The 11244-nt window shown below is 34.6% G+C and overlaps 2 protein-coding genes and 1 long non-coding RNA gene across 8 annotated transcripts in view; 2 read left to right on the top strand and 1 right to left on the bottom strand.

Moving 5' to 3' along the window:
- The window catches only part of LOC104741605 (pyruvate dehydrogenase E1 component subunit beta-2, chloroplastic), a 3383-nt gene extending 720 nt beyond the window's left edge, over window positions 1–2663 (top strand). The window contains exons 2-5 of one of the 2 annotated variants that reach the window (XM_019236329.1): window positions 1–115; window positions 195–226; window positions 833–1595; window positions 2251–2663. The exon at window positions 1–115 is cut by the window's left edge and continues 1 nt beyond it. In XM_019236329.1, coding sequence (XP_019091874.1) covers window positions 1–115; window positions 195–226; window positions 833–1595; window positions 2251–2460 — 1120 coding nt within the window. In that variant the 3' untranslated portion in view covers window positions 2461–2663. Of the gene's footprint in view, window positions 116–194; window positions 227–832; window positions 2009–2250 lie in introns of those variants that run through there. The other variant, XM_010462489.2, reaches the window with a different exon arrangement.
- On the bottom strand, window positions 2778–4638 carry LOC104741604 (nudix hydrolase 25). 4 transcript variants are annotated; one of them, XM_010462487.2, is made up of 6 exons: window positions 4510–4638; window positions 4011–4080; window positions 3861–3911; window positions 3518–3610; window positions 3335–3429; window positions 3012–3254 (listed from the first exon to the last, which is right to left on the bottom strand). In XM_010462487.2, the coding sequence occupies exons 2-6, from the start codon at window positions 4074–4076 to the stop codon at window positions 3032–3034; spliced, it is 528 nt and encodes a 175-aa protein (XP_010460789.1). In that variant the 5' UTR covers window positions 4077–4080; window positions 4510–4638; the 3' UTR covers window positions 3012–3031. The 4 variants fall into 4 exon arrangements, with proteins under 4 accessions (XP_019091500.1, XP_010460789.1, XP_010460788.1 ...); XM_010462486.2 differs by lacking the exon at window positions 4510–4638 and adding an exon at window positions 4161–4483; XM_010462488.2 differs by lacking the exon at window positions 4510–4638 and adding an exon at window positions 4451–4467.
- On the top strand, window positions 6587–9142 carry LOC104741602. Of its 2 annotated transcripts, XR_002035061.1 has the most exons (7): window positions 6587–6853; window positions 6966–7125; window positions 7223–7254; window positions 7407–7464; window positions 7633–7768; window positions 8652–8744; window positions 8918–9142. It is a non-coding gene; the product is annotated as an uncharacterized LOC104741602 (long non-coding RNA). The 2 variants fall into 2 exon arrangements; XR_760334.2 differs by lacking the exons at window positions 6587–6853; window positions 6966–7125; window positions 7223–7254; window positions 7407–7464; window positions 7633–7768 and adding exons at window positions 7795–7850; window positions 7948–7979; window positions 8132–8189; window positions 8358–8493.

Genomic DNA, 11244 nt, shown 5'->3' with positions numbered 1-11244 from the left:
GAGGAGCCAGAGATATATAGTGGCTGGATCTGAAGCGAGTAAGAAGAAGAGCTTTGGTTCTTCTCTCACAGTTCGTCACTCTCAGAAATTGATTCCCAATGCTGCTGCTGTTGTGGTAATGCATTTCGTCTTTCGATTTTGTATTTTACGTTTTTTGAATCTGTAACGATTTACAGATTTTGTTCTTTTTGTAGACGAAGGAGGCGGAGACATCTGCGAGCACTGGGTTTGTTTTTTTCTCGGATTAGATCTCATCAATGCCTTATTGTTTTGAAAACATATAGTGCGCCAATACTTATGAATTATGAGAGAGTGTACCTTATTTTTGTTACATGTTAATGCTATTGAGTGTGGTGATTTAGAAAAGAACGAGATATAGCTATATAGGTCTCTAGAGATGCTATTTTGAAATCTATAATTGATAGTGATTGCAAAAGCTGAATGTGTTGCATGTCTTTGCTTCCTAATCTTCCTATTGAAGCCTTTAGTTTTCGTTATCATGCTGGATTTTTAGAGTGAACCATTCAGTTTATTTCCCATGAACACATGCTAATCTCCTCAGAACATTTCAGTTTACCAACAATAACATTAACGTGTATTCTGCAATTGGTTTGGCTTGCGTTACGTTCACAATTCATGAGACTTTCCATAAATCATGTGCTCTTTTCTTTTCTATCGTTATTGTTTCCGTTTGGGATCTGTGTTGTTTCTATTTTCACATAAAGTAATCCTTGATTGTTTCTTGTATCTTTGATGTATTCATTGTCATGTTGATGTCCTTTAAGTCACAACACGAGTATAACGGATGCCTTTCATAAATATGAACTTGCAGACATGAACTATTGCTTTTCGAGGCTCTCCAGGAAGGTTTGGAAGAGGAGATGGACAGAGATGCAAATGTATGTGTTATGGGTGAAGATGTAGGCCATTACGGTGGCTCCTACAAGGTTACCAAAGGTCTTGCTGATAAATTTGGCGACCTCAGGGTTCTCGATACTCCTATTTGTGAAAATGCATTCACAGGTATGGCCATTGGAGCCGCCATGACTGGTCTAAGACCTGTCATTGAAGGTATGAACATGGGTTTCCTCCTCCTCGCCTTCAACCAAATCTCCAACAACTGTGGAATGCTTCACTACACATCCGGTGGTCAGTTCAAGATTCCTGTTGTCATCCGTGGGCCTGGTGGAGTGGGACGCCAGCTTGGTGCTGAGCATTCACAGCGGTTAGAATCTTACTTCCAGTCCATCCCTGGGATCCAGATGGTTGCTTGCTCGACTCCCTACAATGCCAAAGGCTTGATGAAAGCCGCCATAAGAAGCGAGAACCCTGTGATTCTTTTCGAACACGTTCTGCTTTACAATCTCAAAGAGAAAATCCCAGACGAAGACTACATCTGTAACCTTGAAGAAGCTGAGATGGTCAGACCAGGGGAACACATTACCATCCTCACTTACTCGCGGATGAGGTACCATGTGATGCAGGCAGCAAAAACTCTGGTGAACAAAGGGTATGACCCTGAGGTTATCGACATCAGGTCGCTAAAACCATTCGACCTCCACACTATCGGAAACTCAGTAAAGAAAACACACCGGGTTTTGATCGTGGAGGAGTGTATGAGAACCGGCGGGATTGGAGCAAGTCTTACAGCTGCCATCAACGAGAACTTTCATGACTATTTAGATGCTCCGGTGATGTGTTTGTCTTCTCAGGACGTTCCTACACCTTACGCTGGTACATTAGAGGAGTGGACCGTGGTTCAACCAGCTCAGATCGTGACCGCTGTTGAGCAGCTTTGCCAGTGAATTCATACTAATCCGGTGAACCATTATTTATCATTTACCTCTCTGTCTTTCTCTTTAGTTTAGCTTTTTAAAGAATTTGTTTAAGTGGAATTGGTTTTGTTGAAGTTTTATCTCCTTTGTTGTGTATTGAAATATTTGTTTTGTAACTCAGAATGTTTTGGACCTTTGGTTGTTAATTTACCTCCCACTTTTGTTATGTTAAACCTTTAGAATTTTTCTTTACACTTATTAGATTCCAAACAAAGAGCTTTATATTCATGGTGCTAACTAGTAACTACTACAAAATTTAAAAACATTAGAATTCTCTTTACACTTAGTTATATAAACACATACACAAGTCATTTCTCTGTGAATCCAAACAAAGATTTTATTACAATGACCCCATGTTAAAAAAAGAAAAAACCAAAACCTTCTANTCGGAAACTCAGTAAAGAAAACACACCGGGTTTTGATCGTGGAGGAGTGTATGAGAACCGGCGGGATTGGAGCAAGTCTTACAGCTGCCATCAACGAGAACTTTCATGACTATTTAGATGCTCCGGTGATGTGTTTGTCTTCTCAGGACGTTCCTACACCTTACGCTGGTACATTAGAGGAGTGGACCGTGGTTCAACCAGCTCAGATCGTGACCGCTGTTGAGCAGCTTTGCCAGTGAATTCATACTAATCCGGTGAACCATTATTTATCATTTACCTCTCTGTCTTTCTCTTTAGTTTAGCTTTTTAAAGAATTTGTTTAAGTGGAATTGGTTTTGTTGAAGTTTTATCTCCTTTGTTGTGTATTGAAATATTTGTTTTGTAACTCAGAATGTTTTGGACCTTTGGTTGTTAATTTACCTCCCACTTTTGTTATGTTAAACCTTTAGAATTTTTCTTTACACTTATTAGATTCCAAACAAAGAGCTTTATATTCATGGTGCTAACTAGTAACTACTACAAAATTTAAAAACATTAGAATTCTCTTTACACTTAGTTATATAAACACATACACAAGTCATTTCTCTGTGAATCCAAACAAAGATTTTATTACAATGACCCCATGTTAAAAAAAGAAAAAACCAAAACCTTCTAGTACCAATAACCAACCAATTTACAAAAATGAAAAGTAAAAGAAACCCCTAGAGAAACCCCTAGAGGGTTCTACTAAAAAGAACCCTCCAAAGAAAGATAAAACAACAGTTACAAAAATTATAAAAAGACAAACATTGATGTTGTGTTTCTTATATATTACCACTTGGCTGATTTACATTTAGCAGCTCTTCCTGTATCGTTCAAGAAGGAACCAAAAGTCTTGATGACTTCTTCGTAGGTTGGCCTTTTGTAATCCACTGCTTGCTCTACCACTTCTTCCGGTTTCGCCCATTTCCACTCCGCAAACTCTGAATCCGCTTCGTTGTTTGCTAGATTGATCTCTCTTTCGTCCTCATCGTTTCTCAGTCTCACTAAAAACCTGTGTGGGAATTCATTAAGTTTCAGAACAATGAGCCACATTCTCTTCTTTGGAGAAACTAGGCAGTATCGAAGACTTACCATTTCTGTGCTTGACCATGCCATTCACCACCCCAGAGTCGGTTAACCTTTGCTTTTACTGCAGGTGGGAAATCATATGTCAACCAATTTGGGACCTGTTTAAGACATTGAAGAACAAAAAAATTTGTAAATTCTCTGATTCATATTGGTTCTAGCATTGTATCAAGCGTTTGAAAAAGCGACCTCAGAGACGATTTCAGCTGAAACAACCCCAGTTTCTTCTTGTAACTCTCTCATGGCTGCTGACATTGGATCCTCCCCATCTTCAATGCCTCCCTGTAATTAATATCCTCGGTTTAGTGACCTTTTAAAACTCAGAATACTCAAGGTTTCACCATAACCACAAAGCAGAGATAACAGTTTCAGTTCGTCGATCTAGTAACATATTTTCAAGATTCTATATCAAATTGTTGATCATCTACATTTTCTCTAAGCAACAAAAGTATAACACCATGAATATTTTAGATTAACACAAAGGGCAAAAAAAATTAGCAAAAATTCAAAGAGAGTGATGAGCAACACACACCTGTGGCATCTGCCATGCTCCAGGAACATTCAATCTCGAAGCTACAAATATCTGTGAATCAGAATTGTGGTCAATCAACTCAGTTACTAATACAAGTGACAAAAAAAAGTAATTAATCAGAGGAGCTTAAATAAATGATGAAATGTTTACCAGATTATCCGAGTTGATTAGACAAACACCAACATTGGGACGGTAACCAGGAGGTAGATTCTCCATTTTGCTGAAAGTAAAATTACCACTTAGTAACTTCATCTAAAGATAGAAAATTATTACATCATTATGTTCATGTTTCTACAGTACTCTTTGGTTTATTTATAAGTAGATCACAGAATCTTGACAAATTCTCCTAAATCATCTTTATTGGCTGAATTTGGATCGAAGAAAACATATTAGAAACAAACAATCCTGTTTCAATATCTAGTCACTGATCAAAGATAGAGACAAAATATCAAGAAATGTTTTCAAATCTAGAGAATAATCATAAACTAAAGAGAAGAGATAAAGAGTCAAGAAACATAAACAGAGTTGGTAAATTTCCAGTAATTCAAAACGCAAACAAACACATATATAGAAACAAATCAAGAACATACAGATCTGAGAAACAAGAACGAAAAGAACTAAAAGAAAAGAATCGAACAAAGGAACAAACCTTGTTTATTTATTTTTTTCTTTCTGGTAGCTTTGACTTTTGCAAAAGCAAGAAAAACAAAAAAGTGTTTTAACCCAACGAAGCAGCAACGAAGAACATGTGTGTATGTGTTTTCAAACACAAAACCACACGTATATAATCTTTTTACATTAATATATATATACACACACAGATAGAGAATTGGATTCGGTCTTAAAAACGCTGACGTTTCGTTCATTATCAGCTCAGACTATTTGGCATCTTTTCTAACTGTTTGTATTGGGCCGGGCCCACCGACGACTTATTTTAACATAAAATCCAGCTGCCACGTGTATAAACATAATGTCAAATTAGTTTTGGTTTTTGGTGTAATTTTGATGATAAGACATTTTAATTTACAGTTTTCTTTGTTTTATATATGACCATGGTTGTAATTTTCAAATTAGTTGACAACAAATTAAATACAGTTTAAGTTTGTTAACTTCTCATGTAAAATGTAGTTGACTTTTTTGATAAGGGAAATAAATATAATTTCTAAATTAGAAAATATGTATTTGCTATAAAAAATTATTATAAAAGTTGTATTTGACGGGAGGAAAAAAGTGTGATGTCATTGACACTTTGTGATAAGGACAACCACACACCAAAAAAAAATAAAAAAGTTACATTAGCAAGTTGGCAAAAAGAAAGAATGATTTGGGAAAATAATTATAGGGTAATGATATGAAAAAGATGGCGCACGTTAATGAGATGAGGTGGAAAGTAAAAGTAAGTTAGCACACCATCACGAAATGTGTAAAAAGAAAGANTGGGAAAATAATTATAGGGTAATGATATGAAAAAAGATGGCGCACGTTAATGAGATGAGGTGGAAAGTAAAGTAAGTTAGCACACACCATCACGAAATGTGTAAAAAGAAAAAAAGGCGTACGATAAGAGGAGAAAAAGGTGGTGAGATGGATGGAGTCAATGAGTGGACAGAGAGACGAACGTGCGGTGGTGGGGAAGCCATTGGAGTTGACTTAATAGTGAATTTAATCATTATTTTAACTTTGTTTTTTGTCATTATTATTTACGACAAAAAAACTGTTATTATTATAATTTGTCTTTGCACTCAATCACGGATCAGTGAATAAAGAAAGCTGCCACCATCTCTTTATCTCCTTTCTTTTGTTTTATCGGATTTATTTGATCGTAATATCAAACAAAAGAACACGTATCTTGAAGTTACCTTAATATTAACTTTTTCCACGAGCAGTCAAAAATATGTTTATTGATTTTTTTAAGTAAATATTACTTCAACTGAATTTTAAGCGTTTATTTGTGTTTGTATTGAAAAAAGAGGATAAATGAAAATAATCCTTTCAAAAATGTTTAATAGTTTCAAATTTTCATGGAACAATTGCATTTTTGTACCTTTAATTGCATTTGAATGAAATCGTAAATTCCATCTTCGATTTTCGAGAAACATAACCACTAAAGATGCTGAAATTACAGTTGACTCCCTTACGATAAAAAAAAAAACAGAAGCCGAAATGACAGATGTAACCCGGAAGAAATCTGCAATAGATTCATTTAAGGGAGATTCCAATTGACGTCAACTAGAAGACATAAAATTATGTCTACTCTTTAATTATAGTTTAAATTTTAATTAAAGAAATTATAAAAAATAATTTGATAAACCTATTGACCAAATAATAACCACATAGACTTCCTGCAATAGAATAAAATAAATTTACATATAAACAAGTCAAATTAAGGGATGAAAGACTGATTAGATTAAAATTATTTGATTTAGGGTTTGATTAAGTAGACTTCTTTGTAGACTATTGGTGGTTGACTTTGTTATGTCATCAACTATTAATAATCCTGGGCGTTCGGTCAGAACCGAGAAAACCAAACCGATTAAACCGAGATATTCGATTTTTTGGCAGCATCTGTGAGAGGATCAACAAACCGATCGGCGAAATTAATTTGGTAATTCGGTTTCCGGTTCGGTTCGGTTTGGCAGAGCATATAACCGATCGGTTTTAATTAACCGAGTTATATATACCTAATTTTCGCTAACCCTAACCCTAATAACTTTATTTCTTCCTCTTCCACGTTCTGCCCCTCTCTCTCTCGATAAGCGATTCTAGAAAAAATCTGTCTCTCATCAAATCATCATCATAATCACCTTTCTTCTTCATCTTCGTCATCAAATCATCATCAACTCATCATCATCATCAAATCATCAAATCTGTCTCTCATCAAATCATCATCATAATCACCTTTCTTCTTCATCTTCGTCATTTACAGCTCTTCTCTCTGTCAAACATGAGATCGACCTTTTAACTGTCCAAACCCTAATCTCGAGTTTTAAACGGTAATGTCTTCTTCTTTTCTTTGTCTTCTCATATGTCTCTCTTTTTGATACTTTGTTGTTTGTTTCTCGTTAATCAGTGTATTAATGTGTGGGTGGCTTATTATTTTGACAGATCTGAAGATTGTGGCGGCGGCTAGATCAGAGCCAAATCTGGTGGAATTTGAACGACGATGTCGATAATGATATTGACGCCGCCGACGGTATTACCGCAGCTGATGTAGTGTCTCTCAAAATACTCGATTCCACTAAAAGCAGACTCTGCTATAAACGAGGTAAATTTTATCCATTATTCACTTAGATTCATTTTTGGTTTTGGTTATGCAGTTTCTGGATTTTAATTAAAAAGATCTAATTTTTGATGTTGTGCAGATCTACTTGCCATTGTTGAGGCTGGTGAACAGGTTTCTTCTTGTTCTTGGTTCAGGAATTTTTGATGTTCTGATTATTATTATTCGTTATTGACCTTTGATCAGTTGACCTTACTAAGCATCCTTTTGGGATTGTTCCTACTCTTCAATGAGTTCTCTTATGTGTCTCTTGTATATATTTCCAGCAAGCTTGATCTTAAAGCCATTGCTTTGCAGGCGAGGAATGCTAAACACAATCCCAAGGTTTGCTTCTTTTTATTTTTGTTTCGTGATACTTTATTTTAGTAAACCTTAATTTAAGTTCTGCATATGGAATTGATATGTTTATCTATTGATTATGAAATCTGATTGGCTATATATTCAGATTTTTGGTTTGTAGTTAAGTTGTGTTAGTTTTTTTCTTTGTCTCAGATTCAGCTGTGGTGGACAGTGTTCAGAGGCTATTCACCTATGAAGAGCTAATGGACATAACTGAAGAATTTAAGCGATACATACTCGGCGAAGGAGGGTTTTAATCAATAGCCGCATTGCTGTTAAGTAGCTTAAGGTGGGTAGAGGACTAGGGGACCGTTNTGTAGTGTCTCTCAAAATACTCGATTCCACTAAAAGCAGACTCTGCTATAAACGAGGTAAATTTTATCCATTATTCACTTAGATTCATTTTTGGTTTTGGTTATGCAGTTTCTGGATTTTAATTAAAAAGATCTAATTTTTGATGTTGTGCAGATCTACTTGCCATTGTTGAGGCTGGTGAACAGGTTTCTTCTTGTTCTTGGTTCAGGAATTTTTGATGTTCTGATTATTATTATTCGTTATTGACCTTTGATCAGTTGACCTTACTAAGCATCCTTTTGGGATTGTTCCTACTCTTCAATGAGTTCTCTTATGTGTCTCTTGTATATATTTCCAGCAAGCTTGATCTTAAAGCCATTGCTTTGCAGGCGAGGAATGCTAAACACAATCCCAAGGTTTGCTTCTTTTTATTTTTGTTTCGTGATACTTTATTTTAGTAAACCTTAATTTAAGTTCTGCATATGGAATTGATATGTTTATCTATTGATTATGAAATCTGATTGGCTATATATTCAGATTTTTGGTTTGTAGTTAAGTTGTGTTAGTTTTTTTCTTTGTCTCAGATTCAGCTGTGGTGGACAGTGTTCAGAGGCTATTCACCTATGAAGAGCTAATGGACATAACTGAAGAATTTAAGCGATACATACTCGGCGAAGGAGGGTTTTAATCAATAGCCGCATTGCTGTTAAGTAGCTTAAGGTGGGTAGAGGACTAGGGGACCGTTAGGTTAAGACATAGGTCAAAATCATTAGCCATGTTCACCATCACCATTTGGTTTCTCTTGTTTGCTACTGCATTTTGATTTAATTTCATATACAAGTTTTTTTCTTACTTACATGTGTTCTGTTTTTTTACAGGGAAGGGACTAAAGGTTAATATCACTTTCATGTGCCTGGAGTCGTTGAGAAAGCAGGAGCTGAAGTCAAAGGGTGTTGAAGAATCACTTAGCGGTGAGTATGCATAAATGATATGTTTGGATCTTACCTTGATGATGAGCTTGTGTATACTTGTAAACTCTATACAAAATGCTGGATTCGTTTGTTAATGTAATATGTAATTGGACTTTTATCAACCAATCTTTTGTGATGGTATAGTGATTTTCTTGTTTCGTTGACTTATGCAGAGGTATATTTAGCAACACAACTAGGTCGAGCTATATGCTGATATGCACTTGGAATGGGATTGGGAAACGAATGGAAGAAGTCTTTTTTGAATGGTTAAGTTCTTGTGTAAGAGTTACTTCTTGTTTTCTTGATTAGTGTTTTTTTTTTTGTCGGCCATTATTGTACTTGGGAATGTTATGTAATAAGATGTGTTTGGTTAATGTAATAATAATTTTATGTATTTTTATATGTAAATCCAATTAAATAAATTTTGGAAAACAAAATTCAATAGAAGAAATTATACAAATCGAATTAAATATTCATATAGCCAAATAATAGTGTTATGACACTACATAGAACAGCATTAAACATGTGCTACAAGAAAATATATTAAGGCATTCGAATTAACGCTCTAATAAAACAACTTACGATAGCATACAAAAAAGTGTTATTGTATGGGGTGACCTATTATAGCTGGAGCAAAGATAGCGTTTGATAATTCGCTATCAATGACGTATGATAACAGTTTTTTAGTGCTAACAAAGCCTATATTTTTTGTAGTGTGATCTTCTAAAAAATACTAACCAAGATTGATATAGAAAAACTGAAAAAAAATTCTAGAAATTTTTAATTTCAATAAAAATTAGTGTAACAATTAATAGCTAAGAATACACTTCATTGTAGTATTGGAGACGTATTGGAGACTGAACTCATTCACGGTTGGGTAATTCTTAGAAAGTTTCTGTATCACTTCATTTCATACTTATAGAATTCTACATTCTTTGAAGAAGTCTTTCGGATAAGTCTTCAGCATAATTATTACAAATATTAAATTAATTTGATTGACTTGCAGACGGTTCAGTTTCTCGTGCAGAAGTCTGCCAGAGAAGTCGTCGACATAATCATTACAAGGTTTAAATTGATTTAATTGATTTGACGTTAGTTGGTAAAGAAGTCTGCCAGAGAAGTCGGTTTCTTTATATTTTTCTGGTACTGTTTCAAATAAACCGGAATTGGTTTTCTAAAACTGAGATTATTTTTCTTGTTATCAATACAGACTTCACACAGAACTCCAACACGTTGACTTCCAAATTAAGTCTAAGTTAATGACCTAACTGCCTAAGAAAACCAAAAACTTGATTTCTCCATATGTATAATATATAATCATTTCAAAAACATATAGAGGCTAGTACATAACATATATCAAAGAATACAGGGTAACAAGAAAATCTTAAAAATTATTCACCAATTTGCAATAAATTGGTTTTCAAATTATGACGACTTCCTGTTGATGTCAACATTTTAGATATAAACTAGCCTCTATGAAGATACTTCCCTTGAAGTCTATTTTGTGTGGTCTATTTTTGCAATTACAATTTAATAAAGTAGACACCGGATGAAGTCTACTAGGATAGTTAACTTCTTTTGTTGTCTTTCCTTTGTTAATTTTTGGTCAGTTTTGCAATTCAAAACATAGAACAGAGTAGACTTCTTAGGAAGTTTCAACAAGTTAACTTCGATTACAGTCAACTCTGGTTATTTTTGCAATTGACCAAACCATTGACTTGGTAGTAGACTTCTAGCTGATAAGTAGACTTCATCTATCCGTCAACTAGAAAAACTAAACTTTGTTGTGGTTAGTTTTGCAATTGACCAAGTTTGAATTTCGTCAAGTAGACTACGTACGAAGTCTCCAGGAATGTTGACTTCGTTTGCAGTATGTCGTGGTCATTTTTGGGGTTGACCAACATTTTAATTTTTTAACTAGTAGACTTCTTTTGCAGTCAACTAATTAATTTTATATCAATAATATTACGGTCAATGTTTTTATATTTTGGTCAAATCCAAAAATAGCCACTATAGAAGTCTATTCTTTTATTATCGGAAGAAGACTTCGTCCGGCAGTCATAACTAAAAAGTCAAGAATTTGGTCAATTGCAAAAATACACCTTAGTAGACTGCAAACGAAGTATCCAACAGAAATATTATAATGCAGTATGAACCATATTTTCTTGTTTTTAAATAAAATTAAGGAGACTGAAATTTCAGTATACGGACTCGAAATTCGATAAATTTTTAATTGCAAAATTAACCACATAGTAGACTTTACATGATATTATGACGGTTAGACTAACAAATGAAATCTAATTTCGCAAAAAAAATCAAGGAAAATCACAAAATCTACCAGAAAATAACCTTATCGGTGGTTGTTTCGCAATTTCAAGCACCGAGGACGTTGTCTTTAGTCACCACGGAAGAAACCCAACACCAATTTAATCACTATCCAAGAATCATGACATATAACAAGATGAATGCACTTGTAAATTTTCTTGGATTAAAATGGAGA

The sequence above is a fragment of the Camelina sativa genome, chromosome 14, assembly GCF_000633955.1.
Source record: "Camelina sativa cultivar DH55 chromosome 14, Cs, whole genome shotgun sequence".
Lineage (NCBI taxonomy): Eukaryota > Viridiplantae > Streptophyta > Magnoliopsida > Brassicales > Brassicaceae > Camelina > Camelina sativa.
This window is presented reverse-complemented; position numbering and strand designations above follow the sequence as displayed.